Source organism: Thunnus maccoyii, chromosome 1 (genome assembly GCF_910596095.1).
Source record: "Thunnus maccoyii chromosome 1, fThuMac1.1, whole genome shotgun sequence".
NCBI lineage: Eukaryota > Metazoa > Chordata > Actinopteri > Scombriformes > Scombridae > Thunnus > Thunnus maccoyii.
Genome location: NC_056533.1, coordinates 6,603,772 through 6,626,686, shown reverse-complemented (window position 1 = coordinate 6,626,686; position 22,915 = coordinate 6,603,772). Strand labels below are relative to the sequence as shown.

General features: G+C 38.3%; 1 protein-coding gene across 1 annotated transcript in view; it reads left to right on the top strand.

Moving 5' to 3' along the window:
* LOC121896373 (neural-cadherin-like) overlaps positions 1–22,915 on the top strand; it is a 261,050-nt gene that overhangs the window by 38,826 nt on the left and 199,309 nt on the right. Inside the window, exon 6 of the mRNA XM_042410220.1 lies at positions 6,114–6,363. Coding sequence (XP_042266154.1) covers positions 6,114–6,363 — 250 coding nt within the window. The remainder of the gene's footprint in view (positions 1–6,113; positions 6,364–22,915) is intronic.

Sequence of the window (22,915 nt, the reverse complement as noted above, 5' to 3'; positions counted from 1 at the left end):
CCCATTGCTAGCTTACATTTAATGTAATGTAAAATATTTTGACTGTTTGGGGCGGATAAACTCAAATGGCCCAGTGTAACACAAGGCAAAAATTTCCTTGTGTTAGCATGTTGTTAGCATACTAACATGCTCACAATAACAATGCTAAGGTATAATGTTTACCATGTTCATCAATTTTAGTTTAGCGATATAGTATACCAACATTTGCTAATTAGGGATGTGCAGAGAGCCCAGTATTTGTATTTGTATCTATAGTTGCGAGGCAGCAAAATTATTTATATTTGTTTTGTATTTGTATTTGAATAAAAATGGAAATAGGCATAAAATTCCAGTTTTTCTTTTTATCAGGCTTTAAAGTTTAGAATATTAAAGTGTTAAAATAAGTGTTTATGAATAAACTATCTTACGAAGGAGGTCCCCACACCGGGTCTCCCAGATCATAGACGACTGCGCTGACTACTGGGCTAAAACCGAGTGCATACCAACATGCAGACAGACCTCTACCTATTTATACAGCCATAACACAGAGACAGTTCAGCATGTAACGTGTAGAGAAGAACTTCAAAGGTGATTCTTGAGTTGCACTTTCCATTTATTGCCTATTATTTATTATCACACCCATACTGCTAATTAGTACTAAACACAAAGTACAGCTGAGGTTGCTGAGAATGCCAGGTATTTGATCATAAAACAAAGCACTGGACAAATTGGAACTCTGACCGATGATGGCACTAGATGAAAAGTCAGGGGATCACCAAAGTTGTTCAAATTCATCTTAAGGGGAACATGAATGTGTGTACCAAAATTCATGAGAATCCATCCAACAGTTGTAAAGACTTTTCACTCAAATCTCAACTTCATGGTGGTGCTGGAGGAAAAGTCAGAGGATCAACAAAGTCAGTAGGATTCATCCCCTGGGGACCATACATGTCAGCACCAAATGTCATGGCAATCCATTGAATAGCTGTTGAGTTTGGACCAAAGTGGTGGACTGACCAGCAGATGGACATCGCCCTCCCTAGAGGAATGTTGGTCTGTTGGTTAAAACCATATGAATATATAGGCCAAAAAAAAAAGTGTTTGCTAAAGCATCATTATAGCACACCAGAGCTAACGATATAAATAGTAAGCTAATAAATGTGAGTGAGACAGTAAATGAGTGAGTGAGGGAGAGAGGTGTATGGTGTAAGAGACGCAGCAGGCGCTCAGCTTGCTTCCATCAACAGGTGCACCAAGGGAGGCGAGAAGCTTCACCCCGCTGTGAGTACGTTTGGGTGGGGGGAGGGTTCTCCGTACTACTGTGACTATCTTTATCGAAAAACAGATTTCATATTGAAATCTATAGTAGAAATTTTTGTAGATAAAATTCACAATATTAAAAATTCCATAAACATTGGAAACAACAGTTTCCAATTTTCATATTTGAACACAGACAATTAGCTTTTAAAATTAGTGAGGTGGAAAATTACTCATCCAAGGTGCATCTTTGCCAAAAACACCACTGTTTTCCTCATTAAATTTCCTTTAAAAAAAATGCTTAAATTCATGATACAATAGGTGAAATTATTCTAGCCGATCCAGTTCTGAGTACACCTAAAGCTAAACCCAACCTCCTAAAATGAAGACTTGTTTTTCTCCCTCAATTAAACTAGTTAAAAAGATACAGTGTTAAATTAAATAAGCAGGGAGAAATAGGCATCCAGCATTGTTTTGTTAAATCATGTGCTTGTAATCCCATAACTGGTTCCATCCTGAGAGTGGACAAATGTGTACTTTGCCAAGTTTGAAAAAAAAAACAAAACTGCAGTGTACCAAGCAAGTCAATTATCTTGCCTTCCATAGAGATCTGAGGCTCCTGCAGTTTCCATCTTCAGTACAAAATCATTATATGGCAGAAAGACATGGCAGAAGCAGCCAGAAATGCACTGTGCCCCACCATCCCTCCCCCCATATGTATGATGCCAACACAACAATGCTGATTCAAGATTACAGACGGATTTACTAATAAATAAATGCTCAACTGGTGCTCTGAAGAGTACAAATCTGTACTTAGTAAATTAAATATTGACTCATATGTGACATGTGTTTGGCCACAGCATGGGATTGGACTTCAGGCAGAGACTAGGGCTGCAGTTCATTCTGTACTCATTGCTATTGGATGAGAGGTTGTTCATCACTTTGCAGCAGCAAAACAGCTGCATTTCAGCAACAATTCAGAAAAATGTCATTCCTTGTAACTAGGCCTGTGGAGCTGAGTATCAACTTGCTTTATCCAACTTGCAAGGCTGACATAAATCTAAATAAAAGGAATTACAGGCACCATAGTGAGCAAGATTAAATAAGTGTGGCCTATTCAGGACAAACATGGCCAATTTCCACACCTAATTTGATGCATTTTCATGTTGCGTGCTGTAACATTTCTCCTGCTGAAAAGCAAGCAATGTGACATTATACATATACAGAAGCTATATGACAAGCCTTTGGGAGAATTAAACCTCAAACTCAAAGTTTTTGCACCTGTAAAGCAATGTTTATGGCAATTTAATGATGACACATGCACCCCGCTTACAGTGTTGACATTACATTACATAGTGTTTTGTCTCCTGTCTCCTGGGTAAAATCCTGCTTAGCATCTGAAAAACCTTTGATTGAGGCTTAGTTTTGGGATTTTACTGACATACCATAAGCTTTCACACTGACCTGAGCATCTCCTGTGCTTTGCAGGCTGTTTGCATTTTAGCTCAAACCAAGGATATCAGGATATTTTGAAAGAATTCTTATTTCAAGTCAAACAGTGTGGTTGAGAGATAGCTGAGCATTGTTTTGTTAAGAGTTGGTAGGTACTGCATGCAGTAATATAAACTTTTTAACACTCAGCAACCCTATAACACAAGTAAATGGGTACAGAGCATGCTAATGTTTGCCAGCCAGGCCACTGAGAGATGGTTTATCCAAAAAGAAACAAAGAGGCGAAAAATCCAGTGTTGGTGAGGATTAGTTCACATTTTAAGGTGCTTTCAAACCTGTAATTTCGCTTCATTTGGTCCGAAACAAAGAAAAAAAGTATACATTGTTGCCTTTCAGTTCTGGTCTGTTTGGTGTTTATTCTGGCTTATGAACCGAAAACTGTAAGCATGAAGTCATTCAGACTGACAGGCAACTCACTGATTGAGACCCTCCTTTTGAGGTGGTCTCAGTCCGGTTGTTTAGTCTGCACCACAATTTGATTGACAGATTTCACACCAGCCCTAATGAGCTGAACCAAACAGGTCAGGTGTGAAAGCACACCCTGAGTGTTGTGTTTTGATTTGTCACTTCTTTCTAGTTTCCTTTACCTGAATTACTGTCCCGTTTCAGCCCTGTTTTTCAGTTGTCTGTCTCACAAGCATCTGACGGAACAGATATGCTTCTATTTTTTACCAATACCGCTGTTTACACAGGCTGTGACCCAGAACTTTTTTTAACACATATATTCTATTTTCGCCTGTTTTATGCATGTTACCACAGTGATTGTGTGTTGGGCTCTGAGCTGCCAAAACACGGGTGACCTACACACAATACTGTGCCTGAACGCATCTTGTGTAGACACAGACGGAGGACTGAAGTTGCTGCTGCTCTGCTAACATGCTGCTTTCGCTATGCACCCTGTGTAGACAAGAAGGTGTATTTTACATTTGCATCATGCAGCTTTGAGATGGAAAGCACAGCTTGCTACCATGAACAGGTGCACCAGGAGGCAATAAGTTTCACCCTGCTGTGTGTGCGTTTGTGCATTTGGGTGGTAGAGGATCGTCTTTACCACTGTGACTACCTTTAGTGAAAAACATGTCAGGATAGATAAAACTCATAGTACTGAAAATAAGAAATCTTTTATTGTTCGATAAACAGACTCTGGTCATTATTATATCTGACAGAGTATATTAATCCTAGAACCTGCCCAGAGTCTCCAGTGTTCAAATTTGAACATAGACCATTAGCTTTTAAAGTTAGTGAGGTGGAAAATGACTCATGCAAGGTGCCAAAAACATCACTGTTTTCCTCATTAAATTTTGGACATCCTTAAACCAAAAATCCTTAATTGCATGATACAATAAATACAATTAATTCTACCTGACCAGTTCAGAGTACGACTAAAGCTGAACAGCTCAAACACCTAAAATGAAGACATGTTTTATCTTACTTGATTAAATGGGTTAAAACGTATGGTATTAAATTAAAATAAACATCCAGCGACTGAACCAAACAGAGAATGTAGGTGTGAAAGCTTCCTCATTGTCACATTCTTATTTGTCACTTCCTTTTAGCCTCTTTTACCTCAATTTTCTTCTTGTCTATAATAATTGGCGGCTCTGTTACAGCTGGACTTTGTGATTTAGGGCACTAAGAGGTTGTGTTTCATATTTGCATCATGCAGCTTTGAGGGGGTAAGCAGAAGATGTTTTTCAAAATTGTAATTGATTTTACTTTAGTTTGAAGGTTGTTCAGGATGATGAAAAACTGGAGGCCACAGTCCACCAGCGTTTAAAAGTATACTATGCAGGAATTGTCGGTTGGTGTTTGTCAATACACAGCATTCAAAGTTGGCCCCTCCTCACCGGCCCAATGAAAGAGAGAGAGAGAGAGAGAGAGAGCACGGTGGTCAAGTGAGCTAGAGAGTGAATAAAGAGAGCGAGCGGCGCTGGCGAGAACGAAGCTGTGAATCAGAGTAATAAAACATTATTTTCTGATTGTTAAAACAATAAAGAAGCACAGTTTGTTAGTTGAAGCAAACAGTGTTTGCTTCAACTAACTGTGTTTATGTGTGTATGTGTGTGTGCACATTATTCATGTGCATGCATGTTTGTGTGTGTGTGTTTGTTTTTGTTTTTTTCTGTGTGTGTATTGTGTGTGTATGAGCCAAATGCAATGTAAGGAGAATTGGAGAATTGAGAGTTTGATGGTGAAATGTTCTTGTTAGCGGAAAATATGCTTATTCAAATCCCTGGTGGTCTTTTCAGTTTTAGCAAGGCAATCAATTTGAGTCTGAGCGAGTCCTGTCTCCATGGATTCCCAATGTGTGATGTAGAAACAGAAATGTTGCAAAATGACACTCTTTTGAATGCATGCTGTGCAAATAACACTTGCTTCCCTTGTGTTGTAGAACTGAACATGCAAGTCAGTGGGAGCATCTTTTCCATCCCATCTCCATCTTCACTTTCGTTTCATAGTGGTGACATCCTGTGTTTACATTGAGTTTTTTTTTTTTTTTTGCTCAAGTACAAGAAAAATGAAGAAAATAAAGGAGTACAAGTTGTACTTTCTTGTATGATTCAGCAACTGTTAACTTAATACAAATAAATTAAGATAAGAAAAAGTAAGTCTGTTGCAGGTCATTTCAAACAATTTCTTAAAGAAATAGTACAACAACTTGGGAAATACATTTATTCACTGTCTTGCCAAAAGTTTGATGAATAGATCAATACCTCTCTCATCTTTGAACTGTAAATATGAGCAGCCATTAAACTTACCTTGCAAAAATGAAAACTGGAATTTCATATTGAACAGTCAAGTATGAGAGTGGTATCAATCTTCTCATACAACTCATAGCAAGAAAGCAAATAAAACATTCCCAAAATGTCAAACTATTCATTTAAGCAACCCAGTTTGACAGACACATTACAGTGACTGGCATTGTGTTCATATCAGTGTTTTTGGCAACAAATATCTGTTTTTCAGATATTTTCTTGAACACAAGATCTTGCAAGAGATTCTGTAGAACCTGCTACATGTCAAAACACAGTCACCAAAATGCTGTTGAAGCAACAATTAGATGTCTACAGAACATTTCCACCAAAATTAGCCTGGTTTTAATTGATGACACCCATCCTGTGAAGGTTGAACAAAAGTGGTAATGTTATTTTTTTCCCCCAAAGTCTGTCATAACCAATTTTCCGCTTGTGTTTTGAGACTGAGTAACTTTCATGTTCACATAGGCTACTCATCAGTTTGCAGCGATCAATACAAACATCCAGGCTTTTGCAGCGTCAGTTGTATGAATTTTGGATCTATCGGGCCTCGGTGTATGTTCAGTCCCTCTAACCTCTTTTTCTCCATCTTTATGTTCTCATATTTAGTGTCAGCCAGTGACTGTGACTCTGAAGAGAATGCAGAGTTGACCTATTACACCCTGAGTCCAGACTTCACCATTTCTTCCCACGGGACCATCTTTCCTGCTGGCCCTCTGGACTACGAGAGGCCCAATCATCTGTATGAGTTTGTAGTGATGGCCATTGACAAGGGGGAGGTCCCTCGCACCGGCACAACTACGGTACGGATTCGGATGGCTAACGTCAATGATGAGGCACCAGAGTTCTCCCAACACATGTAAGTTCTAAACTCTTGATTCTCATGTAATTGTTCTGTGTCTAACAGATAAAACACAATGGATGAATGAAACTCAGGGCTAGTTTTGATGAGTTATGAGCGCCGCTATAAGCTCCCTATTTCACCCCTGTTGGATTCCTCCCCTGCGGATAAGAAAGGCTGACCACCTTCCAACATAGATAGGAGGAGATACCTCAGCTCTTAGCAGCATCGGTCTGCCTCCTTTTTCTGTACTAAAGACAAACAATCTAGGCCAACACTTTCTTGGTTAGGTTCTTCAGAATGCCAGCATGATCCAACCAGATTTGTCTGCAGACATTTTGGGTATATATATAAACCATTCACTCTTCTGAGCCACTGCCTACAGTTGGGTTTTCAGATGTAGACGGTTGAAGGAGGCTCTGAGATTTTGAGCTTCTCCACTTGTTCTGTTGCCAACTTTTTTACTTTTGCTGCAGAGGAGACTGTCACATTCTGCTATTAAGGAATTTATGTCAGCTGGTAAGAGTTCGATTTACTGTTCACATGATGACTTAACTAATCAAATACTTGATCAACAGCACTGACAACAATTTTGATAATCAAGTCATAATTTAAGACGTTATCAAACAAAAAATGTCAATATGTTTTATGTGACTGAAAATGGAATATGTTTGGCTTTTGAATTGTTCATCAGACAAAACAAGCAATTTCCCAGAGGTAATTTGGGGCGTCTTGGAAATTGTAAGGGGCATTTTTCACCAGTTTCTTACTTTTGCTAGACTAAGCAATCATTCAAGCAATAGTGATAATAATAATAAAGTAAAAAGATAAATTAATCAAAAATTAATTGGAATTTATTTGAAAATTAAATAATTATTATTTGTAGCCATAGTTCAATTTTAACCACCATCTAATATAATGTTTTTCACAGGTCTTGGAGAAAGCTGCATTTTTCTGATGTGCTCCTCTGTCTCCAAACCCTTTAATTTTCTCTATTTTATCATGTCAATGATGTCATGGATATACCTAATATACACCTAAAAATAATGTACCTCCATACTTTACAGGACCACGCATGTATGGTGAAAGATTTTCTTTCATTACCCCTTTCCACCTGAGTGATGGTCAGAGATAAACTGGCTACAAATTTAACATCCTCCACTCACAGTAACTGTGTTTTTTTTTTTGGTTGAGTTGTCTTGATGCACTGCAGCACGTGTTGACGTGATTCAGCAGTGGTTTAAAATAGACAATGAAAAATACAATTCTGTGTGTGAGGATGCCTGACCGTAGAGACTAGGAAGGTATAAGGATGCAGACACAGAGATTTGTTGAATGACAAAAAAAGATTTATTCTGACCGGTGTAACAAAAAAAACAAATGTCTCAAAAAATGAAATAAACACAAGCATCTTCTCATTTCTGCTCTCATTCAAACCAACAACTCTCCCCTGAAAGGTACACTATGCAGGATTTTCCTAAAAAAACAATGTATTGACTATATAAAGATAATCCCTCTCAGTCATCACATATGAACTACTAGAAGTGCATGTATCTACAGAGTCTCTGGTCTCTGCCTGTATTTTCTTATTATTTTGCTGTGTTTGAGACGCTTCTAAGCAACAACCTTTGGGCAGTGGGTGTGTAGCTTCCAGCCAATAACAGCTTGCAGGTTGTGAGGTCGCATCAAAAACGGATTGGACCATAACGTCTAGTTCGGTGTTTGCATTAACATGTCAACGTAAGGGCAGTTTTGGGCTGTACATATGCCTACGCTGTAGTCATGTGGGCTCTTGTTAGTGGGTATGTTTGGTCTGTGTGCCTATCACATGTCGTATACGCAACTGTGACTCAGTATTTGGGACAGCACATTTGTGCAGGGTGGACCAATTTGTGCGGGCAATTTCAATTGCTCACAGGTGATAGAAACACCAGTGTCTGGCCATTTGTGGTGGCAATTATTTATTAGGCCTCTCCTGCTTAATGAATTTTGTCCAAAAAAAAAAAAATGTGTGTAGTTTTTTGAATCAGATTATTTCAATAATCTAGACAGCTCATGCTATTTATTCACCATCACAGAAAAAGATAATAGCCTAAAGGAATGCAGCTGTTATTCAACTAAGGGATTATTATCTGCAAATTATGGAAAGTCTCTATTTTAGATTTAAATAACAAGGAATACAACAAAAATACTCAAACGTGTGTAATGTACCGATGTCTAAAGAAAAAACTGTAACCTAATTATAGGGACAATTTATCAAGGAAAACAGAAAAATATTAGGCTAACTAGGTTATCACCTCTATGCATGTAGGACATAGGAAAGGAAGGAATCATGGCAACAGCAGAACTTTCCAATAATTGCTTGCTTTAATTAATAAAATAACAACAGGTGTTCAAAATGGAGATCTGAACATTTAATACCAAATACCAAGGAATATACCAGATATATAGCTAGCTGTCTGGGCAGCGGTGCTGCTTAGGCAATGCAACATCGTGAGTGGCACAGAGCAAATTTGAGTGAGCTGGAGTAGGTTTGAGTGACATCTGTTCAAGTTCAAGTATCTATTCTTATATGTGTCAATGGTTCAAGTGTGCTCTTGCTCAGGTTAAATTAATGGTGCTCTGCTCCCTGCTCCACTCCAACTCTGCTCTGCTCACATGTTCTAATGTACTCTACATCCTCTACAAGTTCCTATTCCTACACAGAGGGTGAACAACAGACCATATGTGCGTTTTCATCCAGTATCAATTATAGAAGAATTTCTCTCTCAACACAAGTGCGGTGTTTTAAACAGGAAAACTGTGATTCCTAATCAACAGTGTGTTGAACTAGATTTAGACTAGAACGACCATTTTTATTGCAGAGTTCAAAGGGTTAACACGATGGTTACAACATAAAATATATGTTACACCATTACATTAAAAAATACCCCTTGACTGCAATAAAAATGTCATCATTAATCAGAAAGCTTTACCAGCTTCGAAATCAATGGCTTGCAGAACACCAAAGCCCCCACCCCCTCCCTTAGTAACTCCAGAAACTCAGGACTTAAATGAATAAACAAAAAGTGAACTTAAATATGTGTCTGTCTGGATTAAACCAGAAATGCAGATGTAAATGTAACAAAACAAAACAACAAACACAAACAAAACCTGTATAGTGTGTGAAAGCAATGCTACAAATAGATGTTATACCGGCTAAACAAACAAATGACAAATGCAAAGACAAAGTGTAATCGGGACAAATGATGTTGTCTCACCCACTTTGTCACACTGTGAAAACCATTTTAAACCTGTGTGTGTGTGCTCTCATAAGAGGTCATCTGTGGCAAAGGCATCGTTCATTAAACCAACAGTAATATTTCTATATGTATACAAAGTCAGTGCATGCTGATGTGTGTGTGAAGCATATAAACAGACAACCAAAGTGCTTAGAGAGAGAGCTCGACTGTCCTGCATTGTCAGGTCAACTCCTCACAGCTGCTTCCCAATTCAACACTGCAGCTGCCGTTACCCACAATTCCAGCGCTTTTTCCCCCCCAGTGCCGCTGTGGCGCCTGCATCTTTTAATTGGTTGATTTTCTGGCAGAGAGCTGGGCAGATTGGTGAGGCAGGGTCAATCAGCCATGCCCACCAGCACCCTCAGGAGGCCCTGAGCCTGCACTTGTGTGTGTATGTGTGTGTGTGTGCGTGTGCGCCTGTGTATGTGTGTGTGCGTGTGTTTTCAGCAATTGAGAAGTGGAGTGTTGGTATGGACAGAGTGATGTAGTTATAAAGTGCATTCATGCATCATGCATCTGATATGCATGTGTTTATGTTGTTTATATCGGGAGGGGTTTTGCGTGTGTGTGTGTGTGTGTGTGTGTGTATGTGTGTGTGTGTGTGTGTTTACTGTCAGCGACAGCAGAATAATCAGTCAGTTTTTCTTCTGTCGCCCTCTACTGCAGCTGCCACACAAAAAAAAAAAAAAAAAAAAAAGCAGTACTGGACAATCTTCAGTGTATCACTCAGACACACACGTGCACGCACACACTGAATTCCAGAGTCATCCATGCAGGAGCACACACGTGCATGCCTGTGCAAATGCATTTATATGCACACACTCATGAGGGCGGGAATGAGCAAACACATCTGTTATGTCTTTGAGGAAACAGATGTAGCAGGGATGGCTTGGGAAGATAAAATTCACAAACATAAAATTCATTACTTTCCCTGTAGACATGCTGTTTTTTGCCTGTGTGTGCATGTGGGAAATAGTGCATGTTCATGTGTGTGTTGAGTCAATGCATGTGATGGACAGACAGGAAAAAGCAAAGGAGGAGAGAGAGAGGTCATTAAATATATCATTATCCAGGCAGAAAATCTGGCCCATTTGTATTGATTCTCTGAGTTGGAAGCATGCGATAATGAGTATCCATGTATGTGTGTGTGTTTTGCCAGTTGAGGGTGAATGTAGGCTGCAAATCTAAAAAGTGTAGTGAACAGTGTTATTTTGAAGTTATTCTTATTGCTACATTGCTACTTTCTTTTGGAAACTGGCAGTGGTGTTGATGTGTGTTACTGACTGTCTATGGAAGAAAGAAAGAAAGAAAGAAAAGATAAGAAGAAAAGAGACCTGTGTGTTTTTTTTCATGTTTCCATGAGCTCTACTCTAACTCTCAGATCTACCTCTTCACTGTGTGGCTCCCACTTCCTGGTGAGTGACAAAATGTCCACCTTTCATCTATGTGCTGTCACTATGCCATCAGGAGACTATTACTGTAACTACCATCACCTGCTTGTTGCCAGGGAAACCACCCTGAGAGACTTCCTGCACTGTTCTTGTGTGTGTGTATACACCTTTTACATGTATGTAATTGTGTGCTCATGTCTGTATTTTTTTCTTTATGTGTGTATAATTGTTTAAAGTGACAGCAAGTTTACATGTATATTTCATAAAAAACATGAGAGGTTATTCAAGTTTTACAATGGTGACTTGTATTTCAGCGAAGAACATTTAATTTAATCTTAACTGTTAAATATGTGTTATGGAGGCATGTGCTCATGCTCATTTTGACATACACATACACTGATACAACAGGTGGAAGTGATTTCAATTGTGTGTTTAAGAGACAAAAATGAGCATAAACACAATGTTTTCCAATCTAGCACGACACGTCTGTCTGCAGCTTACTATGATAACACTGGAGGGTTTACCACTTAAGATTCATTATCATCTTTGAAACATAGGGACCTTGATTTAAGACAGATGTAAGCAGGTTTCTCACTTTTGGTCATCAATTTTTCAGACAGATTTTATGAGCTATAGTTAGCCAGCTAGTTAGCTTCATCAGTTGTTTGGAAAGCTGTCTCCGGCTGATTCATATGACAATCAGAATTCTGCAAAGTGAGTTTAATAATGCATCTGATGGTTACATACTATACATAATATTACGATAATTCATCATGTAATAATGCAAAAAAGACCGATGCTAAAGCTACATGTCTGAGGTAAAAGATCAGCATCCTCAGCACACAATGTTCCATTTAAAGACATGGAAATAAAGAAGCAGCAATGTACTTGTAATGCAGGGTGGAGCTAGTAAGCCCTATATTACAGTATTTTATGGAGAAAGTGTAATAGTAAGCTTCATTGTTAGTGGTTTCAAACAGTATGTTTCACTTTTACATTAAAAAAGAGTTTGAGGATGAGGATGGACCATTAAGTTTGGCAAAGTCATCTCAGGTAAATGTCCCCAAATCCAATACAAAAGAGGATAGAGATGCTAATGTTACCCTAAACTCTGATAGTAGCACTGATGTTACAGTCCTGAATGGGGAGTTAGTTAGTTAGTTCTGTGAGTAAAAAGCTAGTTAGCTGGGTATTTTGCATCTTACAAACACACTATTCCATTCCTTACACATTTGCTCTTGTATTTTAGGTTATGAAAAGACAATTTAAAAAGCACAACCTGTTAAACTCTTTGTGTACCGAGAATTGCACTTACAGCCCCATGCACACTGCTTCAATGTGTGGAGTAGGGCTGTGACGGATGTGTGCATTTTTTTTAAAAATTTGCAGTGATGAAGGTAATGAGCTCAACCACACGGTAGGCATCACATGACCTAGTGTGGAGAAATTCAAACCTGACATGCCTAGTCATGGCTGCTATAAGCTATTATTGTTGTCTTGTTGGGCGTGGGGAGGGTACGCAGAGGATAAGTCGGGAGACTCAGTAGTCACACATTTCTCTGTTCTCTATTTCTCTGTTTAGTATCTTCAGGTTAGGCTAACCCATTGCTGCTTCATTTTTCCAGCAGTGTGGGAAACAACAGACGTGACTTTTCTTGGTCTTGACAAGCTCCAGCATTTATTAACTGACACAGCGTAGTCTGCACTGTACATTTACTGCCAGACTGACAACTTCCTGCTAACCTTTTCCTCTGCTCCACTTGCGTTCACCGTCACTTTTCTGCCGCTCGCTCTGTCACTCAACCACTCACTATGCACTGACATGTTCCTTAAAAGGAGCTACGCTACCAAGAGTTTTCCAGACAATGACACAGTGGTTAACCCAAGTTTCGGAACAACTCTGCACAGAGGCTCCCAAATGCTATTGATTTCTGAATGAATGGGTATTTGGTGTTATTTTTCTCATTAAAAAAAATATTTTTTTGGCCTGTTGGGGGTTCTTGTTGGCCTGGCGGCCTGCCAGGGCTGTACAATTATAGGGGAAACATTGAATGTTTTAGAGTTGGTCAGGGAGATGAAAACAAGAGCATTTGTGTGTGTAGTGATTGATGTTTTCACTTAATATGAAATGACTCTAATGGCTAAAGTTACTGATTCAATCCATGTTTATCTATTTTTAAATCTTTTTTGGGTTTTTTTTCATGATATTGATGCCTGGTGTCATCTCTTTTTAACTCCTGCTCAGGCATCACTGTTATTGTTCTGGGAGACATTTTCGTCCAAATCGGATTGTTTCCTTACCTTACAAACCTGTGTTTCTCATTCCCTGTTTTTGATTCCACAGTATGAAGTTAATAAGAACAATGACACAGTCTCCATGGGATAAGTTTAGGCCATGTTGACTTCAAAACAGACTTCCTCAGCAGGTTGCCAGTGATAAAGTGTTCCCATTCAGTTCACCATGGAGAGTTTCAGTTGCTTTGGCATATAACAAAAATACTACATTCTTTAATAATACTTAGTAATTCATATATTTGAGAAGAACAGAAGAAATTGATTCTTCTTCTTAGCAAATTGGGAAAGTAACCCTCAACTTACTCATAACATCATGTATAAACTATGTACGTTACTGCCTCTATGTTACTCTATTCTATCTGTTTTCCTATTTCTTATTCTTGTTCTTCTCAAAAAGCAATATAAATAAAATAAAAAAGCAAACCCTTGAACAGGATTTTGATAACCAAATTGGTCCTAATGGTCAGGCCAGCACTTTGCATAACAGCTCTACCACCATCTGTGGTGAGTGTGTGAATGAGAGGCAAACTGTAAATCACTTTGTCTACTAAGGTAGAAAAGCGCCACCTAAGTGCAGTCCATTTTCTAGGGGTGTCACGATTCTCAGTGTCCACAATTCGATTTGACTTCCGATTTCAAGGTCACGATTTGATTCCATTTTCAATTTAAATATTTTTTTTCAGCACTGATGGCTATGCCATTGTAAGGCTATTGAGTCTTGATTTGTAAAGATCAACAGATCATTGTTTTTATGCCCTGACAACTGTTGTTTACATTTTCAAATTCTTCTTTAAAATGAGAGGCTACATGGTATCAAGCGTGATATAACAGACATATTTTTTGGAATGTACCACTCTGAGGGCATATGATCAAATTTAAATAATTTATTAAAAATGTAATAACAATAACTTATTTCAGCAGTCAATCGGGAACAAACTGTTAAACACAAAAACAAAAAGAAGAGTCTCTAGACAGCAGAAGGATACTTCACAGCAACAGCTTGTGAGAAAAAAAAATTTAAGTGTTGAACTTTTTAGACGGTCCCTGCACACTTCTCACACAGCCGGCTATCCATAGAGACCAGTGTTATAGGTCCAACTCAGAAGACAGCTTGTTTGTTGAAAATTAGGTTGTAGCTCGTTGTCTACGTTACTATGGTAGGAAAGAGGCATTGTTTGTGTTTTAACAATGAACTTGCACAACTCACGGGGAAGGCAAAATGTTGCCACACCAGTGACTTCAAGGAAGCAGGAGGATTTTCCAGTTCTGTTGTTTCTCCATCATCTCTGCCTCTGATAGTGGCCATGGTGTCTCAAAAAGTAATATAGCTGCAGGCTACTGGTAAGCTATGCTGATTCGTCTTTGAAATATTTTTATTTTCGTCAGATGTCCATATTTAGGCAGGGATAGAGAGAAAAAAAATACTGGGAGAATCATCCTGTTTTTGATTTTGAGAGGTCGAAATCAAACGCTCTTTTCGATTGATTTTCAATTTAGAATCGAAATTGTGACACCCATACCGTTTAGCATAATGAGAAGTCTGCTCTGGACTAAATTATACAAGGCCTATCCTAAGCAACTGAGAAGCAATGTCATTCAACAGCACAGTCATTCAGCACTAAAACATACTAAAGAAAACTTTCCTACATTTAGCACTGGAAGGACAGAAAACCTTTTTTTCTCAGACACAAGGTGTGTTTACATGGATACTAGTATTACGGTTATGGTTATCTCTAGGAGTGTCTGGGTTGTTTGTTAGCACATGTGACCGTCATATTCTGGTTTCAGAAGCCTGGATAAGCCCTTATCCTGGTTTTAAGAAACTATGCTGTGTGGAGTACTCTAATGGAAACCAGGATACTGTGATAAACATCTTATCCAGGTTTCTAAACACTGTTTACATCCTCAACTCACGTTACATGGCAGTTAGTCAGTTAAAAAATATATATGATGATAAACTTTGTAGAAGCATTAACATGTTGAAATGATTGCAAAAAACTTGACAATGGGAATACAGATAAATTATCCCGATGCTCTTGTGTTCCATTACTGGTGATGGTAATGGTGATGGTGATGGAGAAGCCAAATCCAGCAGAGCTTTTAAGACTCAAAGTTGGTTCATCATGTGAACATATGAATAACCAGGTTCTATAGATTCTGTGTAAAATTATAACCCAAATATGATCAAAAATTGTAAATGGAGGTTGTTATCTTAACCCCTCAATCTGTTGGGTTCTCTGCCTTTAAAAACATCCTGCTGGAAGTTGCCATTAGAAGATAGGTACACTGTGATAATAAAGGCATGGACATGGTCAGCAACAATACTCTGGTAGGCTGTGGCATTTAAATGATGCTCAATTGGTACTAAGGGGCCCAAAGTGTGCCAAGAAAATATCCCCCACACCATTACACCACCACCACCAGCCTGAACGTTGATACAAGGCAGGGTGGGTCCATGCTTTCATGTCGCTCACGTCAAATTCTGACCCTACCATTTGAATGTCACAGCAGAAATCGGGGCTCATCAGACCAGGCAATCTTTGTCCAATCTTCTATTGTCCAATTTTGCTGAGCTCGTGTGAATTGTAGCCTCAATTTCCTGTTCTTAGCTGACAGGAGTGGCACCCGGTGTGATCTTCTACTGCTGTAGCCCATCTGCTTCAAGATTCAACATGTTGTGCGTTCAGAGATGCCCCTTCTGCATACCTCGGTTGTAACAAGTGCTTATTTGAGTTACTGTTGCCTTTCTATCAGCTCGAACCAGTCTGGCCATTCTACTCTGATCTCTGCCATCAACAAGACAACTGCCGCTCACTGGATATTTTCTCTTTTCCGGGCCATTCTCTGTAATCAGTGTTCCTCCCAATTCTAATGCTTGGTTTGAAATTCAGCAGATCTTCTTGGCCACGTCTACATGCCTAAATGCATTGAGTTGCATATGATTGGCTGATTAGATAATTGCGTTAACAAGCAGTTGAACAGGTGTACCTAATAAAGTGGCCAGTGAGTGTGCATGCCAGTAGTAATTCAACAGATAAGCCAATGGAAACATTCCACTGTAAGCACAGATTAATAAGGAACCACACTGGAGGCGTGGTCCAGCAAATAAATAACACAATCAGTCAGCAGCAGTTGAATGGATCGGCTGGTGGTCCTGACCCCCAACTATTCAACACACACACACACACACACACACACGTCCCCACAACGTGAGGAATACCTGGACCACGCACACACCCGCACACACACACAGATTCTCCATCTACACCTTATCTGGATAAACTAAATGAACTCAATAATTAAATTCAGTAATTAATTTTCACAACTGACATCAGGCACAGGCCTAAAGGACACATCTATTTTTCTCCCTGGATCAACTGAATGAAAACAAACTTAAATAAAAAGTAAAACAAAAAGGTTAAAAAGTAATTTGTGTGTGGTGGTGTATGTCTGAGGCAGTTTTCAATTGATTGCAGCATTGATCTGGCCAAATTAGAGTTGTGGTATAGCCAAAATGTGATTGCGAAAGGCATCTCACTGTTTCTTGACTGCTGGGCTTTTTGCTTCCTCTCAGTGATCTGTCCTGATTATTCTCTCCTCTCTCTCTCTCAGACACTCACACAGGCAGTCCTTCATGCAGTAGACGCCTACAAGCATCTGCTTGAAAGCATTAGAAAGAGGTATTTGTTGAAGTTAGGTTGTTTTAAGTGTCAAGTAGGATTAACCTTAAAATGCCTGCTGTGAAACCATCATTATAGGTTTAAAACTGATTTGTGATATAGCCAACAAAGTATAGGTCTGCTTTTATGCTATGCGTTACACAACAGTTGTCCACTTATCTCATTCCGTTATCATATTCAGCTCCTCCTTATCACTGCCGACAATTGACATGATTCAGTTTAGCACACAGACTTATCTTTTTCACTTACTGGACATACTACACTAGGTATCTTTCTAAGTGCAGATGTTCCAGATATTGAATGTGTAGTCGATACTCTTGTAGGCATATACTTCACAGTCCACACAGTTATACATTTTGGATGACAGTAAGGCACTTGGAGGCAAGAGCACATGAAAAAATCAAAGTTGTTGGCAACCTTACGACCTTGTTGATTTGGGCATCGTAGTATAGCTTCCTCTTAAAATAACAGAAAATGGGCAATTGAAATGTAAAGTGCAAGTAAAAACCACAGATTAGGACTGAAACTAACAATTATTGATTAATCTCTCTATGTATTTTTTTGTTGTTGATGTTTTGACTGATTAGTCCTTAAAATATCAGAAAATAATTAAAAATGGTCCGCACAATCACAGTCAAATTTGTCAAACCAGCAGTTCAAAACCCAGGGAAATTCAGTTCACAATGATTTAAAAAATCAAAAAACAAAAACATATTTTAAAGGCTCAAACCTGCAAAAAAATTTGCCTGATAAATTACTTAAATGATTAATTTGATCAAAATAGTTAATTTTCTGTCGATCAGCTAATCCATTGATTGTTTTTAATGGTCCTTGCACTACCAGAGTTTTTAATACAGCAAAAAGTTGATATGTTGCACAGACCAATGCAGGCCAGCAACAGCTGTTGGTGCTAATTCAGGCTCCTTGTAATCATAAGGCTAATTGTAAGCCTACTCCATTTGATTCTATAATTATTAATCTGTCTGTATCTGTAATGTAGAAGTAGAGTTAATTTAAGGAGTCAGAACAAAAGAGGCTTAGTAGCCCGTGTGAAAGAGTCATGCATAAAGTCAACTGCATAGACAGCATCTGTAATTTTGCCATCAAGTTGCAAGCAGAAATACACAAGGAGGCCTTTAGTTCTTTCTGGCTTTCAGGTGAGATAAATATAAGTAATTATCTAATGATCTTTCAGATACCTTCCTTAGACCACAAGTGGAAGTTGTTTGATCAATGGGCCCTAGGTACCCTAAGAGAAACTACATAATTCAGGAGAACTTTATTCATCTCACCTACTTTGAACCCATATCTCTGCCATCCTTAGAAGAGATAATTACACACTTGAAACCAATATCATGTCCCTCGATATCTTACCCACTAAGTTTCTATTAAAGGTCTTTGACTTCCTTGGCCTATACATCTTACATTTTATAAATAGCTCACTGGCTACTGGTTGTGTACCTTCTTATTTCAAACATGCCATTATCCAACTGCTTTTACAGAAACCTAATCTTGATCCCCTAGACCTCAATAGTCACAGACCAATCTCCAAATTACCATTCCTCTCCAAAGTCTTGATAGTAGTAGTATCATCATCTCAGGTAATACTGTCAATGAGTAGCAAAGAGATTTTTGAGAAATTTCAATCTGGTTTTAGATCTCATTATAGCACAGAAACTGCCCTTCTGAGGGTTAGTAATGATCTCCTGGTTGCATCTGATGCTGATGTACGAATGACACTATGTTTATTTTAAATTTCGGGGCACCACTCTTCTTAAATGGAATAGAGCAAATACAATCAGTCTCTTAAATGTAAGTTCTTTTCAATACATTGACCACTTGTCTTCTGCTCTCAAAGGACACAAACAAACAACGTCTTGTTGATAAATGAAGACATTTATTTAATAGCTAAACATCTGGATAATACATGGTAAAGAGAATAATAAAACAAATCAATAAAAGACTTAATAATATGAACTTTAAATTAGTGGGCCATAGTGAAGTGAAGTATGTGACTTCATGAGTTAATACTACACATGAAATGTCAAGACTTAATGTTACAAAATTATAAAAGACAAAAAGAACATAGATCAACATGCACAAATTAAAGGACTTGGAACTAAAGGCTTTGTGATGTACCACCCCTGGCACAATGTTAGTCAGGCTTCTGTTTTTATCAGTTCACAGAGTTTTGGGCGTGGATAAAGCATTTCACACCACAAGTACTAATGAATTTGTAATTCTTTTGTCTCAAAAGAAACCTGGTGTTACTAAAATAGTTTAGCATGTCTTTTGACTTGCCTAAAATTATCTCCTATTCCTGATTCTTAGGGGTAAAACAACATAAAATTGCATACTTCAGGCCTTACTACAGTCGAATCCATTGTGATAAAAATTGTAGATAGCAGTACATTAAACTATTCAGAAAAACATAGTTTTAGCATTATAAATTCAACATAGCTCTTATTTCATAATATTTAAACATTCAACTCAACATTGTTCAAACATGAGGTCTCTAACATTATCAAAACTATAAATGTCTATAATGTTATAGTAAATGCACAAAAGGTGAAAGCAACAGTTTAGGTGACAAATAAAACAAAAGCAGTTCATACTCTGTAGGGTTAAAAGACTTTGCTATCCCAGTCAATAGATGGCAGTGCTGTCACATGGTGAGAAATTAAATAAAATTAGATTCTATTAATTCAGTCATCTTATATCATGCTAAAATTTCATGCTAAGCAATATTAGCTGGTTTACATACTGATTAGACTTAATTGACATGAACTAAGACTTGGCTGGAATAAGAGGTATACCAATGTTAAGCCAACTAAGGAGTGCACTTAGATTTATTTCAGTCTCTGGAGATAAGTGAAACTCCAACGGGAGTCTGTTTTCATGTTTAATGTGGAGTTATCTGGTCTTTTCTCTGGTTCAAATGACTTTACTTTAGTTATTTTGTCAGCCATGGTCTTCTCAGGAGGTCTGACTAACCTCCATTCTGTAAAACCCCCGCTTGGGAGGAGAAGTGAAAAGGGGTTAGTTCAAAAGTCTAGAAAAACACTCACCTCCTTGCTTAGGAATTAAAGAAAGGTTGTGTTGTGTACAGTGGTGAATGCTCAGTTCTGAAACTCCTGGACCTTAGTGCTGCATTTGACATGGCTGACCACAGCAACTTGCTCAGTCACCTTGAGAAGTGGGTTGACATCTCTGACTCTGCCCTTTGTTGGTTCAAATCATATGTCAACCACAAAACATTCTCCATCACTGTTGGTAATGCTTCATCTTCCACTGCCCATCTTACCTGTGGCGTGCCACAAGGCTCAGTATGAGGTCTTTTACTATTTTTATTTATTTATTTATTTATTTATTTATTTATTTATTTACCTTCAAGTCTCTTCTTAAAACACACTTGTACAGAGAGGCTTTTTCCTGTTCTCAATCTATAGTCTGCTGTTAGCTTATTCTATATTTATTGTGCTTGGATTTTGAGTGATTTTGTTTGTTTGCTTTGCTTTCTTTTTATTTTATTCTACATTTTAAATTAGATTTCAGTGCCCCAATTCTCTGTGAAGCACTTTGTAACTACTCTATTGTTTGAAAAGTGCTATACAAATGAAGTTATTTTTTATTCTTATAAAGAAACACAGCACAGCATCTCCTTTTACCTGACTTGGTATTGATCTGTAGGGAAGTGCGCAGCTTTCAGAGTGTGAGCTGAAATTACTCAAATACTGCAATGACACTCTCCAAACAGAGCAAATGAGTAGCACATCACTGATCTTCCAGGCAGAACTGCTCCAACAGTTGATGAGGCAAAAAGACGGCAGCGACAGAACATGATCACACTTTTCAACTCCTAATGATAGTACCTTGTTTTCAGTAAAGAATGAACAGACCTCATTGGCAGGGCAGAGTGACAGATGGATATATTTTCAAGTCAGGCTGTCGGAGTTACTTGACCGGCATTTTTAATGTGCACACACATGTGGGCAGGCAATGAGTCATTGATAAATTACAGCCGAAAGAGCACATCTTTTAATCTGAGCTGTAAGCCCAATAAGGGAAGGAAAAGGAAGAGGAAGACAGAGAGGCATGCACAGAAGCTTTTCTAATATTCATGTTATTGTACTTTTAATCAGCAGAGTTCATTTAGGGTTCATTTTGTTGTTAGCACTGTAAATACTGTATTTAGATTGAACTTATATTCAATTATTTGCCGAAGAACCATATTAATTTGGTTATATCTGTGAAGATTTGACTGTGGAGATTAATCAAGCATTCTCATTGTAATATTAACTTTCTCAAAGTAAAGTGTTAATTAAGAGGTAGTCCACTCAAGATTTGCCTTAATAGCTTATTAGTTAAGATGCACTTCTTGATGTTGAACTAATGACCCAGAGATGCTGGCATGTTGCATTATGCAGAGATTTCTTATTCCGATTTGGGCAGCTGAAATCTGTCCCAAGAATATAGAGTTTGAAACTCATGTCAACAAGGTAGAGGGGCCAGCCTTTCAAGAAAAGTTTTGCTTTCAAGCACATCAGTGGTTCAGAAATGTATGTGTAAGGCCAAAAGAGAGTTCAAAGCTGAAGTTCAAAGTGTTACACTAAGATAGAAAGACAAAACTGAAGGGGAATTTCAGAGCAAGATGATAAACTTAGTTTGGTATGCAGGGGCTGATAAAAAATGCATGTCAAGGCAAGCAACTGAGTTAGCTTGAACACAGTATACAATATATACTAAAATTCTAAGATAGGGTAGATGATCGACTGCACACATTCATTAATACATCACACAAGTCCTTACCTTGCATACACATATTTCAATGAGACAGTATTTCTTCTATATCAGCCTATTTGTGCATTATATCATATCACCACATCATAATTTATAGACTGCATTATTACTGTGTATTTGGCCATCTGGTTAGATGCTTCAAATGTTTGTAATGTAGAGGTTTGAGCTCATGAGACTGCTTCTTCTACTGTACTTTATCACTTACATGCCTAAAAGCTTTAAACAAAATTGCAATAGCGTTGCTGTCTCAGCTGATGTTTTCTTCCTCCACCTCGCTTCAAGGATGCACTCCTTCTCTCCATCCCTTGTCCACCCATTCAAAAGCCAGCGATAGACATACACACCCTTAAAATTTGATTAGCGTGCAGCCATTCTGAATGTCCTCCAGGATAGTGATGCAGTCCAATGGCCAGGCTTAGAGCTGCGAGCGCTGCCTGTTGGAGAACTGCTCCACTGTGTCTTGTTTTTCTGGACTATCACAGGAAGCTATTTTTCACCACCACCACCCTCCACATTCTTATTCTGTCACTTTGAAAGTTGTTAGATTGAAGGTATTCTATGACTGAAGGTGTGATGTAGGATGGATGGAGTAGTGGGGTCAGAAATCTGTGATGTTGTTGGAAAACTTTCTTTATGTCTCTCTGTATGTTCACATGAGGTATGGCAGTTACCAGAACTATATCTAAAAAGTGAATTTTTGAGGTTACTGGTGATTGTGGTTTTGCATTTATCCAGGGACTTATTAACACCTGGGGCTCACCGTAAAACTGATTAACTTGCTGGTATAACAGGAAACTGGCTCAGCTGGGTTCAGAGTAAATACTTGAAACATTAAACAGAATACATACGATGCACAGCATATCTCTTGAATATGCCCTTTGTTCACTATGCTGGAAACCAGTTCCAAATGTGTATCAGTATTGTGTGCCGCAAGGATCACATCTAAGAACCACTTTCTTCTTTTAGAAAGTTGCAGTTGTGTTTCTTGTGGCTGCAGTTGTAAACATTTGATAAAATTCTCTTTGGTCACAGTGTGAAACACAACCACTGGTTCAGACATCACTCAGCAGACTGAACAAAGTCTTTTCACCAACTGTCAGACTGAACAAATGGCACAAAAATC